At 46.1% G+C, this 26,281-nt stretch overlaps 1 protein-coding gene across 2 annotated transcripts in view; it reads right to left on the reverse strand.

The window, feature by feature from the left end:
• Positions 1 to 21,275, reverse strand: part of ZFX (zinc finger protein X-linked) — a 33,167-nt gene extending 11,892 nt beyond the window's left edge. Inside the window, exons 1-3 of one of the 2 annotated variants that reach the window (XM_088455356.1) lie at positions 21,001 to 21,275; positions 5,007 to 5,098; positions 2,286 to 2,819 (exon numbers count right to left, since the gene is read on the reverse strand). In XM_088455356.1, coding sequence (XP_088311482.1) covers positions 2,286 to 2,819; positions 5,007 to 5,070 — 598 coding nt within the window. In that variant the 5' untranslated portion in view covers positions 5,071 to 5,098; positions 21,001 to 21,275. The remainder of the gene's footprint in view (positions 1 to 2,285; positions 2,820 to 5,006; positions 5,099 to 21,000) is intronic. The other variant, XM_088455351.1, reaches the window with a different exon arrangement.
• Positions 21,276 to 26,281: the final 5,006 nt, after the last annotated feature.

The raw sequence follows: 26,281 nt of genomic DNA on the forward strand, positions 1-26,281 counted from the left end.
TGTACCCGTCGACCTTCTTACATGTCGACATTAAAGGCACACATCCACTAGATGATTAAATTGAGCGATTGAACAATAATGATATCATTCAATAATTGTTTGCACATCGTTAAAAACAAATGTGTAAAACAACCAGCGATGCACGCTCCAGCTGGTCGTTTAGACATCTATCATCGGACAAATATGTTGTATAACCTGACGATAACGTCAGGTTCAACATGTTTGCAGATGATTGATGTGCCTACACTGAATGACTGCTCGTTCGGTGAAGGCACATCACAGACTGACAAACGACTGCACGATTACAATGTCGTAATCTTGCAGACGTTTGCCTGTCTTCTAGTGGATGTGTGCCTTTAGTGTGTCGATCTTTTGACCCTGTCGACTTATTGTCTGTCTAACATCTGGTGTCTACCTAGACATTGTCTTATCTCTTATACCACACCCCACACAGGGATGAAGTTCACTTGGGGAATAATATATGTCCTATTTCTCAAGTGCCCCCAGTTTTAGTACATGTTCCCAGTGGGTCTTATTTACCAACGGAGGGACTGATTCGGAGCAGGGCGGTAGTTATGCAGCGGCTGTGCAATATTATGCAAGTGTCGCAGGAGGCGACCTGTGTAAATAGATGCCTGCTGCCGGCTTCTATAACCCGTTGATGTGTCTGAAGACACAGCATCTGATCATCCTCAGCCATCTGAGTAACCCTAAAAGTTACTCAGAATGGCCACAAGAACTCCGCTGTAGATGCCAGTGAATCTGCGAAGGAAGACACAGAGACTGGCTTTAGCACACCTACCAAATGGGGCTGACACGCCCCCGTTTTGTTAAACACTTCACATCGCCGCTCCCAAAGGAAGTAGCCTGTCAATCAGGCTGCAGCATCTAGGGCACTGCGAGACGCAGTACCATCGCTGAACATGTGCACTGCTGCTCCGGGGCATGCCCAGTAAAAAGGAAACAGTCGCCCCATTTGTGTAAAAATCGATATAGCGTCCACCTCAATCAGCCCCAGAGCGCACAAAAGAAAATGTGCAGCAACCAATCACAAGCAGACATTTGCTTTTATTGGCCAATTTTACCTAGATCAATAAATGTCAATCCCTGATTGGTTGCAGCACATTTATACTTTGTTTTTAACTGACTCTAAGTAAAAGGTGGTTAAAGTGAAATAGTCACCTAACAGTAACTCGCCAGATACAATTTAATATTTAAGTATCATACATCAAGATTTTTTTTTTTATTTTATTTTTTTTTAATACTCCAGTGTCCCCTAGTGGATGAAGGAGAAAAAAAAAGAAAAAGAAAAATAACCTCGGACTATCCCTACTCTATATACACAATAGGAATTCATCAGATATTTACAAATTTTGAATTAGGGCAATATAATCATGCCAATAAAAATGTGAATATCGCATGGAATATAGGTGGCCACAAATGCCTGAAAGTCAATGCTTCTTCATCACGCACTGTAATTAAGGGGCAGTAACAAAGTGAGGGGGCTGAGCATATGTTCAAGATCTATAGATGTATTTTCTAGAATTTAATACCAGTATGAGACCATGAGTAAAGGAAATATGTTTAATAGAGTGGACTACATGTCAGGTTTAGCATGTTGAGCAAAGGAAAAGGTTAAACTGTCGAGCAAGCTCATATTAATTAATATTTGTTTCATTATTTATCTTATACATGTCCAAACGTGAGATTTTAGATGTGTCACTTTATGCAGTGGCATTAACAGTTGCCGGAGGCATTACAGCTGCACAAGTAGTGTGCTGCTTTCAATGTTCAGATTATTTTATTGTGATATTTTGCAGCAGAGGTCTCAAAACTTGTTCATCTGGTTTGCAAAAAATAAATAAAAAATGTTAAAAAATTTTTCAAGCACACGTAAAGCACATCCACGCCCGAGCAGAAGCCAAGAAAGGACAAGGCATGAGGCTGCAGATTAGGATTTCCGAGGCGACATATTCATAAAAACTTACATTAAAACTAATTACATCAGAACTCACTGTTTATGTGATCATTTACAGCAGTTTATACGTATAGGAGAATCAATTATTTATTATACATCTAGGGGCTGATTCAATTCCACGCAATGTACCCACCCAAGCATTACTAGGCTGTGCACATACCTACCTATTACAACAGGCAGTACACATCACAAGTTCTTCTGCACATATCAATTGGGTGCAATGGGAAAAACTTGTGACGTTCATGGCAGAACGGCACATTGCGGCCTTCAACAGCATAAAATCAGCCACATATATTATTAAACTTACATGAAATCATGAGGTAGTCGTCACAGTTAACTTCTTCCCCATCAGGCCCGTGCACTTGAATTCCATTGGCATCAATCACGGCCTCTGTGGCACAGTCTGCTACCAAGACCTCTTCCGAAATCATGTCTTCCCCAAGCTCATCCTCTGCTATCTCCTCTCCTACGACATGTTCCGAATGAACAACACTGTCAGTATCTGGAACGGACAATGCGCCTTGCACCAAATCAGAGTCCAAGACACTCTCAGGGACGTCGCAGTTGGATAACATATCTTCTTCCAGTTCCTGCTCTTCTGCGTCCGGACCAATCTCATCTTCTAGAACCTGCTCTGGAATTATAACAGTCTCCGATACCCGTGTCCCTTCCAAAATGTCGGAGCACTGCACATCCTCAATCACCACATCTTCAATTACATCCTGAATCACCACAGAGTCAGCATCATCTGGAAAGCCTTGAACAGCCATGCCTCCATCCCCCACAAAGACTGTCTCTTGGATCTCCACTATGATTTCATTACCATTAAGATGTGGGGTGCCTGTTCCAAGGAAACCATTAAAGGGAGAGAAGAGACAGTTGATTTTTACGATTTTGCTGAAGTATTTCTGATATTACTGAAACACATCTGTAATGCCGCTTTAACATATGGCTTTAATCCATTTTTTTCCCCATGCACATTACATTGATCAGTGCTTAGCTAGATGGAACCTTTCATCCTCTACCAATGTATATTCATTTTATGGTGGAAAGGGGGCATTTCCTTCCAAATGGTTTTACTTCAGACAAAATCTCTCAATTTAGAATTTATCTAATCATAGATTATAATCTGCAACAGTTTAGAGTCAAATCTCATACACACACATACTGTAGTGTTCACGCAAGGCTTATTGAGCAGGGTACCAGGCCTTGCCTGTTTTATAAGTTTAATAATGTGCCCTGTCCTTTCAGTAGCGCCATGGCAGCAGAACGACTGCATAGTTCACAGATGCAGGCGCCCAGATCTGTTTCTGCCCATGTTCACCAGACCATAGCTCCACCACTGACAAGTGTCAGAACGGACCTTGATCAGCCAACATGCCCATGGTATAACACCCCCCCCCCCCCCCATCAAGGCCGCCCTGCAGTGAAAAATAAGCCCTCCCTGTGAAAGGATACCCTCTGTTAGTGAAGCTTCAGATGGTGGTGGGTGCTCCCTTCTTGCTGAATGATACCAGCTTCCATTAGCGGGACGAGGCTCCAGCACCAGAAGCCATAATGGTGCACAGAAATCGGAGGGACTTACCCTTACCTGAACACTCCCTACTATCTGAGGCACAATCATACTATAGGTAGGCCCATCACCACAGAGCCCTGGTAGCATTCACTGTTTACCGAGTGAGTACTGTGAGCCTGTGTGCACCTTCTCTGAATCTCAATAACAGAAAATAATTGGGATTATTAGTATTAAAAATGTTTTTGTTACTGAATATAATAAATAAGTGTTGCTTTGGTAAAGAATTAGCAATTAAATAGAAAGATACTGAAATAATATTCAGCGGTCAATGTTTACATTATAATGCATTACGATAATTGTATATTTCAGTTTTAGAGACATGGGGCGGAATTCAATTGTTTCCAGCCCCCATTGCACCCGACGGAGCTATTCAATTGTTGCTCCTGTCGGGCGCGATCAGCTGCCAGCGCTCCATTTCAGATCGCAGCTCCAAAGGGGTGCGAGGTGAAATAGTCGAAAAGTGACCTGATTGGGCGCCCAAACGGCACTTTTCGCAATCACGCCCAGCACTTTGGTCGGGGTTAGCCGATTTACGCGGCTAAACCCTATCGCTTTGGGCGCGATCAGCGTGAAAAGCTGGAACAATTGAATAGCGGCCTGCGATCTCCCATCACTTCAGACAGGAGATTCGGGCAGCGAAAACAATTGAATTCCGCCCATGATGTCTAAAATTTCGCCCTTCAAACTCTCCACGGTGATTAGTGCCCTGCCTGAAAAAATTTGCAATTTAATTAGCCACAGCACTTACAGCGCCTGGAGCTATTCAATTACTGCCCGTGGTAAACCTTCGACTAGCACAGAGGGAAAACTTACCCGGGATTTCTGCTCGCACCCTCCTGAGATGTGAGCAGAAATCCGCATTAACTAGTGCCTCCAGGGCTAGTCGCGATGTTATAGTTGGGGACACTTAACCAGGGAGCTATGGCTTACTGCTCCTTAGCAGCAGGCTTACCGCGAGACATAACCGAATACCCGGGAGCTAAATCCCAACGATAAGTCCCGTGGCTAATTGAATCGTACCATAGAATAGAAAGTCAAAATATTAAAAGTGGTTCATTTAAATTACTTGCAACATAAAGTAACATAAATAAAAGACAATGATGAGCAAGAATGCTGCTAATTTCATCAATCATCACTAAAAGCTAAATGATTACACCATATGAAAATCACATCGGTCATATGATACATTGGCTATTGTCATGTTGACATCAGTGACATCAGAATGCTAAATCATAGATTTAATTCCCAAAACATTTACCATCTGGAATGCAGCCATCTTTTTATTTGTCTGTCTTTTAAAAATATTAATTCTTCTGTGCAATTTGTACATGAGCAGAAATAAATGGATAGTGGATTATGTGTTCTGAATGTTCTGTGCATTTGCCATGTGAGTAATCCATGCAGTGATATATAAGCGGTGATCCAACCACCTCCGTGTACACCTGCAAGTACCTGAAGTGTGGAAAAAAGCATGTGGCTCGGTCTGCAGTGCCAGCTCCACTACATCCTCTTCCATGGCTCTGCACAATCATTAGCTGAGCGTTCTGGAAACAGAAACAAAAATGACATCAAATAAACCTTGATATCTATAAAGAAAACAAGCATTACAGTTAAGGTGATTTATATTTATTCAGGCCTTACACCAAAGTAACACAATCATCAATAGAAACTTGTAGCGGAAGCAGTTTTGATGCAACCCTTGCTGGCCATACTTCAATGGACAATTGCTCACAAGAGCACGGAAATAGAGACATTATTGCAACAGACAAAAATACTTCTCCTGCCTCCACCATTTCCAAACAAATGGTACGGAACTGAGATTACTCTTCCCCAGAATAAAGAAGTGCATTTACATATACGTAGGTTTTCTTTGGTTTGTAGTTTCTGACTTTTATATCGTAGTATTATAATACTCAAGCAGGAAACATGTTGACTATTATAGCAATGCTCCACTGGAGGCAGATTATACAACTTCATTACCATCTGGAGAGTATTAGCTCCTCCCTCTTCCCTGAGAATGGGAAATGGACATGTGGGAGAACCACACAGAAGCTGCAATCCGACAATGCAGCTTCCGATTGGTCCTCCCACTCCCCGCAGGCATAAAGAGTACAAAATGGTTCCACTTCAGATGATAATGTACACCTTTAAATACAGTTTGAAATCAGTAAGCTTAGAGCCACAGACTGTAGGGCAGATTTACTAAACTCTGGAGGGCGATATACTACCAACCAATCAGCTCCTGTCATTTTTCAAACACAGCCTGTAACATGGCAGTTAGGAGCTGAGTAGCTGGTAGTTTATTAATCTCCAGATCTTAGTACATCTCGGTTCCAAATCCATACTATTCAATATGAGAAAAATACTTCAAATGTTTGTTTATATTTTGAGAATAAACTACAGCAAAGGTTTGGTATGTGTATTTGCTAATCCTTATTGCAAATTAAATAGAAAGGGTAATTGTAAAATGATGAATGGAAAATTAACCATTGTGTTTAAAGAACTAGATAACTTTCCTCTTCAGGGCCTATTAGTATGATTTGAAGGTAATTTTTTGGAACCTGACATTATTTCCCCCAAGTTTCTATTCTATTATCTTCCAACTCCTCTGAGACAATGGGTCAACGTATAATATAATGACAAGAGATCTTGGTGTCTATATTACTACGTCACATGATTGGGAAAAAATCTCGAAGATCCAAGGTGACCTCTGTTCTTGGAGAGCATGACAAAACTCACGGTTGAGTTGGATTAATGTTTTGACACATAATTTAAAGAGTAGTATTAATAATTTCTCAACAAATATAAATTATTGCATATCATCATATATTAACTCAAATTTAGACTCTGGGTTATATTTAGTAAAGTGAAAATTTTTAGAAATTAATATGTTGCCCATAGCAACCAATCAGATTCTACTTAACATTTAACTAGCACCCTCTAGAAGATAATAGCTAGAATCTGATTGGTTGCTATGGGCAACATCCCAAATTCTAAAAACTCTCACTTTAGTAAATTTACCCCTCTGAGTGCCACTGTATATACTCTTTCCTCACGAGATATTTGCCAATGGTAAAGTTTTCAGCTACAATTTAGGACTCTTATAGAGCTAAAATGCAGGCTCATACCCCCACATTGCCCTATTACTCCAATATAAAATAATGTTAATTTCTGCCCTGGTCTGTCTCAGTGCTATTCGTGTACTTGGATCACAAGACAGGCATGAAAAAATAAGGGAGAGATTAGAGCCGTCCACCTAAAGATGACTACTGGTAGGTGAAAAAAAAAAGGTGGCTTCTAGTTTAATATCTGTCCTGGTTAAAGAGAATGTCTATAAAATGTATATATTATAGGGGGAACTATACTCTATGGGCCTGATTCAGCAAGGATCATTATTCTGCTAGTACGTACGCAATGCAGTTGCTAATATCAGCGGTGATAGGCAAATGTTTGAATGCACATTGCGATCGCAGCCTAACATAAGGACACCCACTTCCCCTTACTCACATCCGTATACTTTAGCAATATTGCTAAATAATCGGTAACATCGGACCCATACGTACACTTACTTACACAAGCCCTGACCTCACTCAGAAATTGCTAACAGCCACGCACGCAATGAGACCTCAGGCTGCGTAGGCTGTAGCAGTGGATAATATATGCACGCCCCTGCAATGCCATTGAAACGTACTTGCACGCCTGCGTTTGGCCATCCCCCCCCCGTCACCACCCACAAATGTCACTTCCTGTCTATCTCTCTGAGATGGGTCTGCGTAGCCTCTGCAATTCCAATAGCTAGTTCGGATATTTGCATGCGTATTAGCAACTGCGATTCAAGCTGAATCAGGCCCTATATTACATATCCTTAATGTATGGTACAGCAAATCATGTTAGTTGGAGAAATTGTTGTCAAAAGAGCACTTTTATATATTTGGCAGAGCTGTGCAAATTTCTTCATAAGGTACACTCAGCATCCCTACCCCTCTGCGTTTCCTCTCTCTAATCCTTGAGAATGCTACAGTGCATCCGGAAAGTATTCACAACTCTTCACTTTTTCCACATTTTGTTATGTTACAGCCTTATTCCAAAATAGAATAAATTCATTTTTGTCCTCAAAATTCTACAAACAATACCCCATAATGACAATGTGTAAAAAGTTTTTTTGCAAAGAAATCACATGTACATGATGTCACGATTCGTGCTTGAGAGTTACCTGACTCAGGTGTTGAACTGGATTCAGTGGAAACAGGCTTGACTGGAACCATGGATGATGTAAATAGCTCTATTTGCATATGAATTGTATGGCAGTGAGAACTGCCTTTGATGATCAGGAAACTTGTAACATTGGAGTGGAACCAGTAGAAAAATTGGAGGAACCGGACTGGGACCGGCAGGAAGGCTTGCTGAGCTGGACGGGGTACCAGTACGTAGTCTTGCAGAATTGGACTGAGAACCAGTAGATAGACTTGCTGAATTGGTCTGTGAAGCAGTAGGATTTCAAGATGCGCCATGTATAGCTATTAGCAGGATTGCTGAATGAACTGGTCTGGGAGCCAACAGAATTTCTGGATACGTCAGATATAGCCGTTAGCAGGATTACTAGATGAACTGGTCTGGTAACCAGCAGGATTTCTAGATATGCCAGGTATTGCTGCCAGCAGGATTACTGGATAAACTGGTCTGGGAACCAGCAGGATTTCCGGATGCACCAGGGGTTGCTGCCAGCAGGAGCCTGGGATGCACTTGTACACAGAGACAGATATAGCACAATCTGTACACCATGGGAAGTAACGAGATGCTTAGGCCCAGAATGCTATCAGAGGAGGATGTTTATACCCTGGGTCTTGCAGAATTGGTGGATACAGTCAGGTGGTCTGGCAGTAGCATTCTGAGTGGTGGAGGGCACAACATGCAGAGGGAGCAAACATATCTGCAGTATTGAAAATCAGAACTACACCTGCGATTCCAATCAAGATTAGCAGTGCTCACAGACAGGAAAGGACTCAGATGAATAATCAAATCAATGTGGAAAGGAGAGCACAGTCCAATGCATACAAAGTGTTGCAGCCAGCATGGTCAGGACAGATCTCCCAGACGAATTACACATACAGATCCACAGGACAGTTGACAGGGGTAAGTCTCAAGGGACAATGGTGAAAAACTAGCCAGGTCGTGACACACAAGTGTTCATGGCCTTTGCCATGAAGCTCAAAATTGAGCTCAGGTGCATCCTTTTTCCACTGATCATCCTTGAGATGTTCTTACAGCTTAATTGGAGTCCACCTGTGGTAAAATCAGTTGATAGCTGTATGCCTTTCAAAATCATGTCCAGTCTATATAAGGTCCCACACTTGACAGTGCATGTCAGAGCACAAACCAAGCATGAAGTACAAGGAATTGTCTGTAGACCTCCGAGACAGGATTGTCTTGAGGCACAAATCTGGGAAAGTGTACAGAAAAATATCTGCTGCTTTGAAGGTCCCAATGAGCACAGTGGTCTCCATCATCCGTAAATGGAAAAAGTTCGGAACTACCAGGACTCTTCCTAGAGTTGGCCGGACGTCTAAACTGAGTGATCAGGGGAGAAGGGCCCTAGTCAGGGAGGTGACCAAGAGCCCGATGGTCACTCTGTCAGAGCTACAGCATTCCTCTGTGGAGAGAGGAGAACCTTCCAGAAGGACAACCATCTCTACAGCAATCCACCAATCAGGCCTGTAGTGTTAACTCTAGCTCCGGCGGCAGGCAGGGCGCCGGAGCTAGAGAGGGCAATGTTATGCGCGCGCTGAAGGTGCGCGCCCGAAAAGGGGGCGTGGTCATGAAAAGGGGGCGTGTCTATAAGACGCGTCCCCTTTTCGTCATACTTGGGGGCGTGCCCGGCGCTTACAGACATGCCGGGCAGCCCCCAAGCGCTGCAGGAAGGGAGAATAGATGCCGGGGGCATGCGCCCGGCGTCTATTCTCCTGCGGTGACCGGGTCACCACATGTTTCTCTACCCGCGGGACACTGCGTCCCGCGGGTGAGAACGGCACCCGCAGGCTGTGAGGGCAGGGCGCTTTCTGCCCTCCTCCTGGAGGGCAGGGTGCTTTTTGCCCTCCAGAAGGAGGGCAGGGCGCCGCGCCCCGCTAAAACAGCCTAGCGGGAACGCTAGGCCTGTATGGTAGAGTGGCCAGATGGAAGCCACTCCTTAGTAAAAAGCACATGGCAGCCCACCTGGAGTTTGCCAAAATGCACCTGAAGGACTCTGAGACCATGAGAGACAAAGATTGAACTCTTAGGCGTGAATGCCAGGCGTTATGTTTGGAGGAAACCAGGCACCGCTCATCACCAGGCCAATACCATCTCTACAGTGAAGCATGGTGGTGGCAGCATCATGCTGTGGGGATGTTTTTCAGCGGCAGGAACTGGGAGACCAGTCAGGATAGAGGGAAAGATGAATGCAGCAATGTACAGAAACATCTTGGATGAAAACCTGCTCCAGAGCGCTCTTGACCTCAGACTGGGGCGACGGTTCATCTTTCAGCAGGACAACAACCCTAAGCACACAGCCAAGATATCAAAGGAGTGGCTTCAGGACAACTCTGTGAATGTCCTTGAGTGGCCCAGCCAGAGCCCAGATTTGAATCCAATTGAACATCTCTGGAGAGATCTGAAAATGGCTGTGCACCGACGCTTCCCATCCAACCTAATGGAGCTTGAGAGGTGCTGCAAAGAGGAATGGGCGAAACTGCCCAAATTGTGGCATCATATTCAAAAAGACTTGAGGCTGTATTTGCTACCAAAGGTGCATCAACATATTGAGCAAAGGTTGTGAATACTTATGTACATGTGATTTCTTAGTTTTATTTTTGTTATTAAATTTGCAAAAATGGAAAAAAAAAAAACTTTACACGTTGTCATTATGGGGTATTGTGTGTAGAATTTTGAGGACAAAAATAATTTATTCCATTTTGGAATGAGTTTGTAACAACAAAATGTGGAAAAAGTGAAGCGTTGTGAATACTTTCCGGATGCACTGTAAATGCATGCATGGTATGGAGTACACACCATTTAGATGACAGAGTGCTGAGTTAGTATGGTCCACATGGAAATTTGTTGAATAGCAAGATCAAAGATTGGCTATTTCTCTACAAAGCACATAAAAGTAGTTTGAATTTAACTTAACACAAGCATCTTGTTTCCGTGGGAACCTGATGATGGAGAAAGGTTGTGTATTTCACCAAAGCAGGAAAGGGAAAGAAAAACTTTTTCTGGGGCACTCTTGAATAATGTATATGTACTGTAGTATATTAGAATATAACTTATGATTTTTATTTTTTTTTAAAATAAAGAATATTTATAAACAGAAAAATACTTAAAATATACTATGTATGAAATATACAAGAATAAATGGCGAAATTGGAGTACGATTTAGGGTAGTAATTAATATACCGACATTGCACTCATTGGACGCAATTCAATTGTGTTAGCGCACCCGATCTCCCATCTAAAGTGAGGGGAGATTGCGGGGCGCTATTCAATTGATGCCGATCTTCACGTCGATCGCGCCCAAAGAGGTTGGGTGTAGACACGTAAAACGGCTACACCAGACCGAAGTTCTGGCCGTGATCGTGAAAAGTGCCGTTTGGGCGGAACGGGTCACTTTTCGCACATTTCAGCTCCCCACCCCCGGGGTGAGCGAGCTGAAATGCCGACACTGGCAGCTGTTCACGCCCGTCAGGAGCAACAATTGAATATTGCCATCGGGCACGAGGAGGGACCAAAAGAAGTGAATTGCGTCCTTTATTTTCATCTTCTATTATGTTACAAATACCTGCATTGTCATATATTTACATATTTCTATGCTAGTTTCTAAAATGGTCTTAGAATCTTTCTATCATCAAGAGTCTTAAAGCTACATCCTCTTTAAGAATTGACATTATATTTACAATGCAGCAAATAAACATTTGATTGCTGCGAATATCGAAGAAAAAAAAAAAGAATTGACATTATTATATAATCACCCATTTACAGATCATTTAGGGAGGTGTTATATTCAGTAAAATTCCATTGTTTTCTTTACTTATACTGTTCTGGGAAGATTAGAATACGTTAAGAAGGGCACAGAATAATAAACAGTTGAGTCACATTCTGCTGGATGATGCACTTTGTACATGATGGAGGCAATGCAATTCAATTGTTGCTCCATTTGGCCGTGAATGTGCAAAAGTCAGCTGTTTGGGCACCCAAAGTAGGACTTCAGACAGTGTTAGCTGCTATACACAGCTAAACCCCGTGCTTTTTGGCGTGCACATGCGGCACTGGTGCTCGAATGGAGCAACAATTGAATGAATCCGTTCTCCATGATGAGTCATAGGAGTGATGGCTAAGCAAGTAAACCTTTCCTACTCAGTCACCCTTCCTAGCCGGTTGGTGGTCAGAGTTTGTTCTGTAAACATTTAATGCTGTGTGTTTTCTGTCATATATTTATATAGTTTAGTATATATTTTATAGTGTTTAGAATACCAAGTGGCACAATGCATAGAAATTGTGTTAACCACTTTTTGCTACATTTGTGGTGAGGTAACATTTAAATTATCGAAACATTGTTTTACTCCACTCATTAAGGAGTGTTATGATCTTTACTTTGGACTCAAAGTTGGGGACCAAGATAAAAATGGAGTCCCTCATTTTTGTTGCATCATTCGTGTCAGACTCCTCACAGGTTGGTCAAAGGGATCTAGGCACATAAATTTTACTGTCCCAATCTTTTAAAATCTTACAAAACCATGGGATGTAACTTTGTCTTTGAAAATCCGTTATTTGGACTCTCACCTGGATTTCTTCCCTACAAATCTTGAAGCAGTCAACAATAAATATGGCGAACGGTTCCATCATGATATTTCCATAATGGAAAAGAGCTATCAGGGCAAGTGATGTCCAAGTATGCTTGTTACTATTGTCAGACCCTTAAAAGGGAAGCTCCTGAGGCAAAATACAGCAGAAGATCCTATACTTAAACATTTTAAGTGAGTTGTTTACTATGCATGTCAGGGCTTGACACATTGTTCTAAAACCTAGGAGCCAGGATGAAAATGCAGGTGCCAGACCCCTCCTTCCCCTCTGGCAGCATTACTGAGCACCTACGTCCCCCGCAACCAACCCCCATGGCCACACCACTAACGGGGTACCCTAGGTAAACCACCCTCCCACAGCCACATTACTGAGCAGCTAACACCCCTCTCCAGGCAACCAACCCCCAGAAAGACCACCCCTCCGCAGCCAAAAAACCCCGGGCAAGCAAAGCCGGCAGTGGCTGAACCAGAGAGTGGTGGGCCCAGAGGCAAAAATATGCTTTGGGCACCCCTATGCAGTGCCCCCAGTAGTGGTCCCCCTATGCAATGTCCCCAGTAGTAGTCCCCCCTATGCAGTGCCCCCAGTAGTAATTCCTCCTCTGCAGTGCCCCCAGTAGTAATCCCCACTATGCATTGCCCTTAGTAGCGGGGACGGCCCTGGTTCAGAGCAGGGACGGCCCTGATTCAGAGCGAGCGCTCTGTCAGAGCGTCTGGCTCTGAATCAGGGACGCTCTGACAGAGCGCTCGCTCTGAATCAGGGCCGTCCTTCTGAATTTTAGAGCGGCCTCCTGGCCGCTCGTATAGCTGTGGGTGACCACCCACAGCTATAGCGAGCGGCCAGGAAGATGGTCGCGGTGGTCAAGACCAACGCGACCATTGGGCTTGCGACGAGACCCTTGTGGTAGGGTCTCGTTGCCGCAAGCCCTGGAGTGCTTTCGGCTCTATCAAGGCCGAAAGCACTTCCACTGACATCACTTGTGATGTCAATGGGGCCGGCACAGACGGTAGGCGTTCCCATGGGAACGCCTCCGTCTGGCCAGCCACGCCCCCGGCACGCCCACCAAAGGTGGCATGCTGTCACTCACCATCGACAGCACGCCCCCTTTGTAGTGAGACCCGAACCGACGGCTTGTCCGTCGCTATCCGGGTCTCGCGCATGCGCACGACGGAGCCGGGTCCATGGTGCGCATGTGCACTGGGCCAACATCGACCCGCTTGCGAGCGGTGGGTCTGAATTAGGCCCTCTGTTTTTAAAATATGTTGTATACAACAAATTTGAGAATAAAAAGAGCCCCATCCCTGCCCATAGGTGTCATCACTCACTCTGCAATGTATATCCTAAATGACAGTGATCGCGGTGAGCGACAAAATATGTGGGTCCCAGGGACCCACCACTTTAAAAAAAATGGGGTCCTACCTGACCATTTCTGGGTCCCATCATAATTTATGCTTTAGAGCTCCCCATATGCCTCAGACCTCCCCACATGCCACAACACATCCCCACATGCCCCTAAAATGCAGATCTGATACCCCCAACAGCATCAGATATCCCCACAAGCCTCTTAAATGCATGTTTTAATGCCTCCATGATCTTTCAGGTAATATGACTTTCCACCTGTGCAGTGCCCCCAGGAGAGGTCCCCCTGTGCAGTGCCCCCAGGAGAGGTCCCCCTGTGCAGTGCCCCCAGGAGAGGTCCCCCTGTGCAGTGCCCCCAGGAGAAGTCCCCCGTGCAGTGCCCCCAGGAGAAGTCCCCCTGTGCAGTGCCCCCAGGAGAAGTCCCCCTGTGCAGTGCCCCCAGAAGTCCCCCTGTAAGTGCGCAGTTCAATGAAGGTATATGCCCCCCTAATTGGTGAGTGACCTGGGCATTAGACCCAAGCCACTAAAGGGCAAATACGTGGGCCCTCTAGTGACCTGGGCCTAATGCCCAAGTCACACACCTATTTTGGGGCATATACCTTCAATTGGGCGTAAGGCCTCTTTTGCTTTCCTCCCCCGCAGTCCTCTTCGGTCCTCAGCTTCAGTCTTCTGCAGCTGGCCCATCCTGGCCAGCGGCACCGCCTCTTCCTTCTTGATCGCGCCGTCTTCTGGCCTCTAGCGGGGCCGCCGGAACTGTTGCCGCGCCGCTCTTCTCTTCGGGAGGTCTTCACTCCTCCCCTCCGCCGACGGACTAACCGTGTTCCCGCTCAGCAGTGTCTATTCAAGACACTGCGAGTGGGCGGGGCAATGACGCGGCGAGCCGCGATTGGCTCGTCGCGTCTGCCACCTATTGGCTGCTGGACCGCGAGCCAAAGCTCTCAGCCAGTGCCAAACCACTGCCGCCACTACTTGGCTTCCGGGCAGCGAGCTCCGCTCAGCTCGCGCCCGGAGCAAAGCTTCTCCCGCCGCCACTGGTGGAAGGGACCAGGGGGTCCCTTCCACCAGGTACCCGCCGCGGTGGCTTACCCAGCGCTGGGAACAAACACTGTCCCAGCGCCGGGCACGGACACTGTGCTGATGCTGGGATCAGACACTTGATCCCAGCACGGCTTTCTACAGCAGCAGCCAATGAGAGTCTATCTGACTCTCATTGGCTGCTCTAACAGACAGCGTTGTGTCTGTTACTGCAGGGGGACGCGCTGTGCTGCAGCCAGCTGTCAGGGATTGGCCACAGCGCAGCGCGTCCCCGGGGACTTTAAAAAAGTGGGTCCCCAGTCCCCGATATGGGGTAAAATACGCGCTATAGCGTGTATTTGCGAACACTGAATGATATTACTATAAGTGGAAAAAGAAACAGGCCATCATGCGATCTACAAGTACAGCGCCATAGTAAGGCTCACTGCCACCCTGTGACAGGAGATCGGGGTGCGATATATGTTTTGGGGCGCCCATGCTTTATCGAGCATGTCACACCCAAAGAGATAGGCTTTAGACATGTAACGTGGCTAAAGTCCTGGTTAGGGTGTCCAAACAGCAAACCAGAACTTATCGCACATTTCTGTTCGCCACCTCAGGAGGGTGCGAGCAGAAATGCAGACGGCTATCGTGTATGAACAGAGCAACAATTGAATTACTCCGCCGGGCGCCCAGTAGTTAATGCCGCCAATGAAAACAAATGAATTCCCCCCTTAAAGTACTCAGTAAAGCCTCAGGTGACCGAAAAGTTTGGTCAGCTCTTTTTTTGAATAAACTTTCTGTAATATTGGCAAAACCGCATAAGTCTATTCCAATCAATGACAGTTCATACTTTGGCTGAGTTCATAGGCAAGTCATCAGCTTATATGTAATATCCAAAATATATGTAATGCCACTGTAGCAACTTCAAATTCAGACAATTAAGTATATAATTGATTATCCCTAAGTTTTTTCAGAACCAAACATGACGTTGAGAACGTGAAGCAGAACATTTAAGAATGTCATCTAGGTACAAAATGACACACTTGCTCAGGTAATTTTGCAAAACATCACTAGTGTTCCCGCTAGGCTGTTTTAGAAGGCCCCGAGCTCTGCCTGATTTTAAAGGGGCAAAATGCGCCGTCATTAAAGCGACGCCCCGACAAAGAAGCCTGCCCTGTGCCTTCCCCACCCACGGGCCACAGTGTCCCGCGGGTGGGAAAAGTTGCCGTTACTGAACGCCACCGGGTGAATAGATGCCGTGTGCATTTGCATGGCATCTATTCACACTGAGGGGAGAACTTGGGGGTCAAAATGGAGGTGAGGTGTTTGCAACTTGTTTATAAAAGAAATCTATATAATCCTAGTGCTGGATAAATGGATTTAACAGCCAGCTTCAAAGGTTGAGGTAAGCATGTCTCAAAATCATTCTTACTCCATGCTGGTCTCCTAGGGGTATATTTACAAAAGTGGAGTTGTTGCCAATAGCAACCAATCAGTTTCTGGCTATTATCTTCTAGAAGGTGCTGGGTAAATAGTAGCTAGAATCTGATTGGTTGCTATGGGAAACAACTCCATTTCTAAAAACCTGCACTTTAGTAAATATACCCTGTAGAGACAAGGCAATGGAGGATTGTGTATCTTATGGCATGAATATCAGGGAAACAAAGGATATAGGTATAGGTGAATCAGTGAACAGGAAAGACATGGACTGAGAATGAAGTGATAGAGAGAGTAACATTAACGGTGCTTTCCAAAACAGCTTTCCCAGAAAGCAAATGGTCTTCCAAATAACCTGAGACCAATAATTTGATCAGAAGATTTATTGTGTGAGATACTGAAATACTCTGCTGCCCCACTGTCCATGAAGGCAATTTGGTAGGTAGCCGAGGGTCATTTTTACTTTTGTGTAAATATACGCATAGAAAAAGTTCCCTCATATCGTCTATGTGACAGCGTTTCCTGACTTAAGAGGCGGATTCAATTAGCCGCGAAAAGCCGAGATCGGCGAAAATTTACCCTATTCAATTGTAAAACAGGTGAAAAGGCATATGGGCGAATGAAGCGAATACCGGAACTGGCGAAAAGGTCAGTTTTTTAAGGGGAAATCAGTCTGTACCCCCAATAAAGTCTAACTCATCCGGGGAATCAATAAAGAGGTGTATAATAATTATTAGCCATAATGAAAGTAATTAGGTATCTTATTTTGAGTCAAAGGGCTGTTATATGCATATTTGCATAAGTGTGGAAAAATTATATTAAGCAATGTCTTATGAAAAATAATTGCTGTAGTTAAATTGGGGGTACATGTAAATGGATACTAGTATACATTTTTTTTTAAATACACCTGCTGTAGCCTCCTGCAATCATATAAACACTTGCCCCATCCATAGAGCACCCCAAAATACCTATCCCAGTACTTTAGCCCAATTTTCAAACACTTTTTGCATTTTCACCCCAAAATTGATGGCTTTTTTTAGAGGGTAATTATACATTTTTAATTTTTTTTTCCTAGGGGGGGGGTGCCCAAAGGGTTCTGTACCAAGGGCCTGATTCAGAGCCGCTCTCACGATGTGAATGCAAATTGCGTAGGCATTGCTATTGCACAGCAATGCATTAGCACGCCCAGTATTTCTTAGAGAGCGATCACATAGTGTATGCAGACACCCACCAGCCTGTTTTAAGACGCCCACTTGTGCACGTCATGTCCAGGAAGTGTATGCAACCATCGGTATATCGGATGCAATTGCAGCGCTTTAGGTTGACCCTACCCTTCCGCAAGCACTGCGAGCACTTCAGTGTAAAAATAAGCCAGGTGACGTGTGCTATGATAATAATTCTTATAATTCTGCACACCTCTAAAACGTTGTTGAGTTGCTCAGGCACGCCTGCGTATGCACCTCCACTACACTGATTTTAATGGCCAGCGCCTGTTACCACCTACAGACGGCTTCTCCTGTCACTCACTCTGCTGGGCTGTCTACGTGCAGCGAGCGAATGCATTGTGAACTTTTGCTAAGGTATGTGCATGCGCACTGCAATGCATGCTCACAATGCATACAAACTGCATACCATCGGCAGCAGCGAGAGTATGCATCTTAGCGAGCGGGTCTGAATCAGGCCCCAAGTCCCCACGTTTTTACTCAAAAAAAATTGAGATTTTGCACTTCCTTTCTCCTGCCTTTTGGTGGAGAAACTTTTTAGCCTGATTTTACCTATGGAGTTTTCGACTAGGCGAAAACATTCTGGAATTGAATAGGGCGATACTTCAGAAACAGGCGAAAACCACGCATTGGCAAAAAGTTTTCGCCAATCGCGGCTTTTCGCCTTTCATTTAATTCAGAGATAGACGCTAATGCCATTGCTGCGGCTGTGCAAAAATATTCAAAGGTCGTGGTTGGCGGGATTTGTATTGAGATGCCCACCGGGAGCTTTGCAATTCCAAGCGACTGTGTAGAAAGATACAGCAATGGTCACAGATAAGTCGATTTATCATAGGTAATCCTATGGTTGCGCAGAATGGCTGCAGGAACTGAGACGCTGGAGCCATTTTTTACTGCGTAAGTATCGCAGTCGCAGGCTGAGATACGATCTTGAAAACGGTTGCAACACGCCTGTGTTTGAGCCGCCACTCCCGTTACTTTTCCGAAATGCTTCCTTATTGTTAATCACACTGTGGGCTAATACTCGCTGCGACGGCAATCAGTAAAGAAAGCTGACGCATGCACAGACCACCAATAATCACTCAACTGCGGGACATCAGCATTGGGTCCAACTCTGAATCAGGCCATTAGTAGGGCACAATTGTACAAAGTGGCCTTTTAAACCACAATAAAAAATAAGTTGTCTTGTTTTTTTCTTTGAAAACAAGAAAAGACTCTGCAATCAGCATTGGCTGAGAAACTTCTGTCTTATTTTGTATAGAAAGATGAAAAATAGAACCCAAAATCTCCCTATTGTCTTCTTTTTTTTAAACAGTATAGCAATCTTGATAAATAAACATAATTAAGACTCTAATAAAATAGGTTCTGTATCTAAGCAGCCTCAATTTGTTCCGAAAGACCTGAATTGACTGCAGAGGCCTTGGTCATTCCATTCTGCCCATGCCCAGGGCCAAAATTCTGTACAATAGTCCTCTACTGAAGATTTTTTTCTTAAGCAGCATGAGATTTAGAAAAGTCAATTTTATCAGGATCATCATTCAATAATTATAATTGAATTGTCCCCTAAGTTTGTTTCAGAAAAATGTATTAATAAGATGCACTATCCCAGACAGAGCAAAGTGAAATCAGGACTACCCTTTACGTGGGCAGCGCTTCAGCTGTGATAGCAATGCATGCAGAGCTCTCGCAGATTAGGTGCTTACAGTGTGGCGGGGAAACCACATTTACCTTTCACTGCAGCCGGAAAAGAGTGGCTTTCTAAAACCTCCATGTTACAGCAGCCACCATTAAAATAAAAGTATTTCTGTCCCCAAGCACCTTTCATTACTATGTCAGTGCTTCAGCAACATATTTAAAAGGGCAATCCTACATTAAGATGTTTTATGCAAATGAACTACCAAACAAGTATTCTATCATTTTAACCAACATCTACCCACCTAGTCTTTAGTCATTTGTAATGCAAACTGCTTTAATGAATATTTTAATGTGTGATCAATGCATTTAGCCTTTAATTAAGGCTGTGCTCTCTGCATTTATATTTCACCAAGAAATAATTTTTTGGCATATCAGAAAGCCTATAGGATACATATATAGTGTTAGAAAACAAAAAGGTGTGGTATTACTGTCCACAGCATTTACATAATGATACTAAAAAGTTAACAATTCAGGTTTGGCGCACAACAGCGCAGAGAAGCGCATTCGGGGTGGGCAATAAGTGGCCTCCCAGATGTTATGAAACTAAACATCCCAGCATGCCCTGCCACATTTTGCTATAAGGTCATGCTAAAAATGGTGCAATGCATGCTGGGATTTGTAGTTCAACAGCAGCTGGAAGGCCGCTTTATTGCCCACCCCTCTAGCTACTGCATATAAGAGGGAATCAATGAAATAACCAGTTTCTATGGCCTCATAAATCACCTTCATTCCCACAAAAAAAAAAAAAACTTGCATCAAAGCAGTTTGCATTACAATGACTAATTAAAGACTAGGTGGGCAGATGTTGATTAAAATGATAGAATACTTCATTGGTAGTTAAGTTGCATAAAACATCTTACTGTAGGATGGCTGATGTTTGTGCCCTTTTAAATGTGTGGCTGCAGCACTGACATCCTATGTATATGTAGCTAGTGCTTTTAAGAGTGAATCAATGAAATAGCCTTTTTCTATGGTCTCATAAATCATCTTCACCTCTAAAAAACTTTGATTCAGGAACCTAAATTTTTTTTCAGTCGGCAACATAAATGTGATCGCTCCCAATAATGTAACAATTCCACACCGACTGACAATATTAGCAGCAACAAATAAACATTGTATTGCTATAAGCTGGTAACAGCATCTTGCTCTGTGTAATAGTTGATGTGACAGGGGTGATGTGTGAGAGAGGAAGGGGGGGACGCGTGCTTCTAGCACAATTTATCAGGGAGGGTCTGACCAGACGCCAGCCACTCCTAAATAACATAGCATGTATACATACAATGCTTTCATGTGTGTCCCTTCCCCCCCCCCCACAGCGATTCAAGATGGCGGAGAAATCCCCTCCTCCTCCCTGACATGCAGCATGTGGGCTGCCGCCATCTTGCTTCCCGTGCTGTATAAAATGCAATCATACACCGTACAGCAGCGCTATAATGCTACATATGCGGCCGTTATCCGGGTGTGGCCGGCTATGGTCATACCCAGCCCCACAGAGCCCCTGTAACCCCGGGAGGGTCCGGCAATAAGCGGCGGGCAGGCGGGAGAGGGTGCTGCAGTCGCCCCACGGCCTCCCCCCCTTCCCTCACCCCCCATTAGGGCCTAGCTGCGGCCTCCTCTGAGGCCTGGAAGGGCAAGCGGTCTCATGGAGGCCTAGAAGCGGGCCGTACCAGGCCGCGGCCTGCCTTCCGGCGAGCAGGCCGGGGGGTAGCGTGTGCGGGGAAGGGGCCGGGCGGCCGTGTGCTCAGCAGGCTGCAGTGCGAGTTTACCTCCCGTCCCTTAGTGAGACGCAGCCGGGCGGAGGCGCCGAGTCCCCGACCTTGTAGCCTCCCGCTGGCCGCGCTCGTTTCCCGCCCAGGCCCCCGCTCGGTCCCCGGCCCAGGCCTTACCTGTATGTGTCGTCGTGGTTCCCCGACTACTCCGGGACCGGGGGCGCCCTCCGTTAGGCCTGTCCGCGATGGCTGATTCGAAGGGAGGGGGGAAGGCATAGAGCGAGTGCGAGAGGCAGAAAGGGAGGGGCCGAGCGCGATGGCTGAGAGAGAGAGGGGGGAAGGAGGGAGAGGAAGAAAGAGCGGGCAGCTCTCCTGGCCGGGGCCGCCGTCAGCAGCACACGTCACTGCCGCAGAGCCTCAGGAAAATGCGGAAGGGGGAGGCCGCATCCGAGGCAGGCTGCTTGTTGTTCGCGAGAGAGCCAAGGCCAGGCCAGGGCCCGAGCGCGGGAGTAGGGTTACCCGGGGGGTGGAGGGGGGAACCGAGCGCTCCCTGCAGCCACAGCCTGTCCTTGACACACCAAATGCCGTGTACACGTCCTTATAGTCCCAGATTATTTTATATGTGGTATTATTCACAGGATTTACATGTGGCATTATTCCCAGACCATAACTATATAATGTGATATTATTCCCAGACCATAACTAATTATATGTGGTATAATGTAATCCCAGACAAATATATTATGTGGCATCCTATTCACAGACGATAACTATATTATGTGATGATATTCCCAGACCATAACTATATGATGTATTATGTATCATGTATTATATTATTTGTGATATCATATATTCCCAGTTTATAACTATATGATAAGTAGTATCATATAATCCCAGACCATAACTTTGGGGTCTATTCAGCAATGATTTTTTAAAATAAAAAATATGGAAACTATGATTTCCGCATTTTTTATGTAAGTCCCCTATTCAGTAATGGGCTAATGAAGAAGATAACGCAATTATCTTCTCCATTAATTCCCTGCTCGCAGAGTATCGCACTGTAGGGGTCAGGCCATTGATCGCTACAGTGCTTTAATGCGTTTTGATAATCAGCAAAGCAAAAAGTGTTAAATCACATGATAAATCATTACTTTATATAACGCCATCTCAGAACGGAGTTATATGAAGAAAATACTTAAATATCCCGAAAACTGCAGAGATAGAGGGAAATTTTCCCATGTCCCTGCAGCATCTTTTATGCCCGCCCAGTCTCCGTGCCTGCTTCCCAGTGATCGCCGACAGGTAAGTCCACCTAGAGCCTGCCCCCAGTATTTGACCCCCTATGCATTGCCCCCCATAATGGCCCACCTATTTTCCCTTTAGTGACCTGTGCCTTTTGTGGCCTTTTTGGTGTTGACAGTATGAATGTGAACATGGTTATTGTTGACTCTCTGACCGGATACCAATGCTGGCTTCATGCAAGGAAACATTGCCAGTGTTCTTGGCTGCAATGTAATTTCAGTATCAAGATTTACAATTTCTACTTCAGGGTCCATAGGGTATCCACAGGATACCTTGGGGTATAGGCGATGGCGGCAGACATCCAGGCACCACAGAGTTAAAAACTTCTCCATCCTCCCAGGATGCACTGGGGTCCCTCTCCTATACCCCGCCCCCGAGCCTCAGGCACTCAGTTTTTCGTCGGTGCCTGGCCGAAGTCTGATGCACCGTACAAAGTGGGGGGCTGCACGGCCCCTGAAGTTCTTCAATGCAGCTGTGGCTGCACATCTAACAAGCAGACAACATGGACAGTCTGTACTGACGTCCAATTCGTCGCTCCTACACCCCGCTGGTACCAGAACGCCGGTACTGATCCGGGGATGCTGGTGGGTGACTGGGGTCACAGCTAGCGGTAGCCCGGACTGTGGCCGGATTTACAGGGGGTTCAGGTAAGCGGCAAGGTCCCGCAGTGGGTCCCAGCCGAATAGCACAGTCCTTAGTCCCCAGGCAGGGGGCTCCCCGGGGACTGGCTGCAGTGTGGAACCAGGCTACTGATCCCTGCGCTTTCCACTACCCCCTAGGACTGAGGACTGGACAGAAACAGTAAATGTCCAGTGTCCCAGGGGTTAAATGCATGCCAGGGGAGCGTGCTTTCCCTGCTAAGCAGCCGGCACCTCCCCCGCTGCACACGGCCTCTCCACAAGGTGGTTAGGCATCTGCATGTGGCTATTTTAATACATGTGGCAAACGCTGCTGGAAGCTGTTAACATGGGCATCTGGGTCCCCCTGCATACCTCTCCTCCGGTGCAAGGTCTACCAGGCTGAGGTCTGGTTAGTTGATGAAGCGCAGATACTGCAGGGTTTTCAATATTCTGCATTGTATGTGACTTTGGGCTAGCGCTGCTGTCTGTTACTTTCACATACTGTCAGCTATTTTCCCTATCCCTTTCTTCTCTGCAAACGAGCCCTTGCGGTGCGATGTTGCAAGGGGGATTTATACCTCACTATACAACTTGTTGTGAAGTGCGGTGGTCACATTCAGCTCCAGGTCACACACTCAGTATGTCTGACATTGAGCATGATTTCCCCTTTCCGCCTAAGTGTACTGTATGCAAGGTACCATTGGCAGAGGGTGATGGTAACTCTCATGGATTATGTAAGGCGTGCCTGCGGTTGGCACGGCCGACTTCTGTCACTACACCTGTGCAGGAGCTACCATGGGCTTGTTTTGCTACGGCACTTACTGTCCTGGTGGGCCAGTTAACGACAACCCCTGCGTGCCCCCAGATGGGGGTCTCACAGCAGTCTATGGTGTCGTCCCCTATGCAGGGGTTTCCTACACAGTTATTAGTACCTCAGAGTTTCCTGTTGTCGCCCCCTCAGGTCATCCATGAACCTGCGTGGGCTAATTCACTGTCTACCTCGGTACAACAGCTATCAGAGGTATTACAGGGCGAGTTGTCTGTGCGAGCGCAGAAGCATCAGCTGCAACCTCATCAAGATCAGGATGCTGTGACTACAGATGATAGCTCATACGTTCGGTGCACACGGCCTTGGTTATTGAGGATGACGCTCCTCATGTACCGTAGCTAAATCAAAATATGCCTTTTTCAAGGATATTAAAAGTGATGCAACGGTGTTTCCCCTATCTGATCAGCTAGTTGATCATTTAGAGGAGGCATGTAAAACGCCAGGTAAGTGTTACCAGCCCCCTAGACGGTTTCCGCTGGCATACCCTTTTGCAGATAATTATTTAGCAAAATGGGATAACCCGCCACAAGTGGATTCACACGTCTAGTAAAGAGTGCTACGTTGCCTATGTCCTCCTTAAAGGATCCAACGGATCGCAGGGTAGAAATATGTTTGAAAATGATTTATTCCCTTGCAGGAGGCGTGTCAGACCGGCTTTGGCCGTGTGATGGGTGGCAAGAGCTATGGAGCACTGGGCTGATACCTTGGAGACATCCCTGGACCCAGACTCGTCACCTGAACAGCAGGTGGAGTTGGTGGATAATTTAAGGGACTCAGCTACCTTCATTAATGAGGCAGCTTTAGATATGGGCCTCATGGCGTCCAAGATCTCCTCGGCAGCAGTGGCGGCTCGTCGTATCATGTGGCTGCGTTCTTGGAAAGCGGATGCTGATTCCAAAAAGGGTTTGGAGGGGTTACCCTTCAATGGAGAAGTGCTGTTTGGCTCTGATCTAGACAAAATTGTGGATACTTCGGCAGCATCTAAGTCTGCGTGTCTGTCTTCCACTACTGTCCCATCAGGAGCGGGTTCTTCGTCCTTTCGGCCCTACAGAACGCAGAACAGACCCAGGGTACAGTCCTTTCCTTGTAGGACTGCCACCAAGAAACCTGCAAAGCCCAGGAAGCAGGCCTGGAGTACCAGACAACCCACTCCCAAGTCCGATGACAAACCTTCGGCCTGACGGGACGGGCCTCTCTTTGGGGGCCTCAAAGTGGGAGGCCGACTTCTGAAATTCGCCCAAAGCTGGTGTCTGACCACTTCAGACACATGGGTCAGAGAAGTGGTCTCTCAGGGGTACACCCTCTCCTTCCGCAGGAGACCTCCCAGCTGGTTTTTCACCATGGGCCTTCCGTCCAATCAGGACAAGGCCCGGGAACTCACGAAGGTAATGCACTCGATGCTCCAGAATGGAGTTATAGTGCCAGTTCCTTTGTCTCAGAAGGGATTGGGGTATTACTCCAGTCTTTTTCTGGTGCAGAAACACAATGGGTCCTACCGGCCAATACTCAACCTCAAATCCCTCAACAAATTTCTGAGGGTTCCTCGGTTCAGGATGGAGACCTTGCATTCCATTAATTTAGCAATGGAACCTGGGGATTTCATGGTGTCGCTGGATATTCAGGATGCTTACCTGCATATCCCTGTTGTCCCAGCACACCAGTACTTCCTCAGATTTGCAGTGGTCAAGGACCAGTTTCAGGCTCTGCCCTTCGGTCTGGCTACAGCACCTCGGGTGTTCACCAAAGTTATGGCCATCATGGCAGCCCACCTGCGGTTGCAGGGAGTCTGCCTGTTACCTTATCTGGACGATCTCCTGTTACTGGCGGAGTCCTCAGAGAAACTTCAGCGCCATCTGCAACTAACAGTCTCTGTATTGCAGTCTCCCGGCTGGCTGATAAATTGGTCCTCCCTGGTGCCATCACAGAGGATGCTCCATCTAGGAGCTCTGTTGGATTCCCAACATCAGAGGATCTTGGTGACGGGAGAAAAGATCTCTGCATTACAGGCAAAGGTCCCTCTTTGCCTGCAGAGTCACCGGGTGTCTATTCACTCGGCAATGAGGTTACTGGGATCCATGGTATCTATGTTCGACATGGTGGAGTTTGCCCAGTTTCACTCAAGACCTCTGCAGAAGCTGATCCTCTCCGGATGGAATGGGTCGCCCCAAAGGATAAAGACACAGACTATGGTGCTTTCTCCGGAGGTGCGATTATCTCTGGCCAGGTGGCTACAGACACCTCACCTGAACAAGGGGCGCCCCTTTTGGAATGCAGACTGGGCCCTTCTGACGACGGATGCCAGTCTCCGAGGCTGGGGAGTGGTGATGGGTCCACATTTCTTTCAGGGAAGGTGGACATCGGTAGAAGCTGCTCTTCCAATAAACATATTGGAACTGCGGGCAGTATTCAAGGCTCTCCAGCAAGCAAGACAGGTCCTGCAGGGTAAACCTGTGCAGGTATAGTCGGACAACGCCACCACAGTGGCATACATAAACCGCCAAAGAGGGACTCGCAGTCAGGCGGCTCTGACAGAGGTGTCCCGCATTCTAGTATGGGCGGAAAAGCATCTCACCGTAATATCAGCAGTGTTCATACCAGGAGTTCTCAACTGGGAAGCAGACTTTCTCAGCCGTCAAGACGTGCATCCAGGAGAGTGGTCTCTTCACCAGGAGGTGTGTCAGCTACTGGTGAACAAGTGGGGCCTTCC

The sequence above is a fragment of the Taudactylus pleione genome, unplaced genomic scaffold (assembly GCF_031769625.1).
Source record: "Taudactylus pleione unplaced genomic scaffold, aTauple2 ptg000040l, whole genome shotgun sequence".
Lineage (NCBI taxonomy): Eukaryota > Metazoa > Chordata > Amphibia > Anura > Myobatrachidae > Taudactylus > Taudactylus pleione.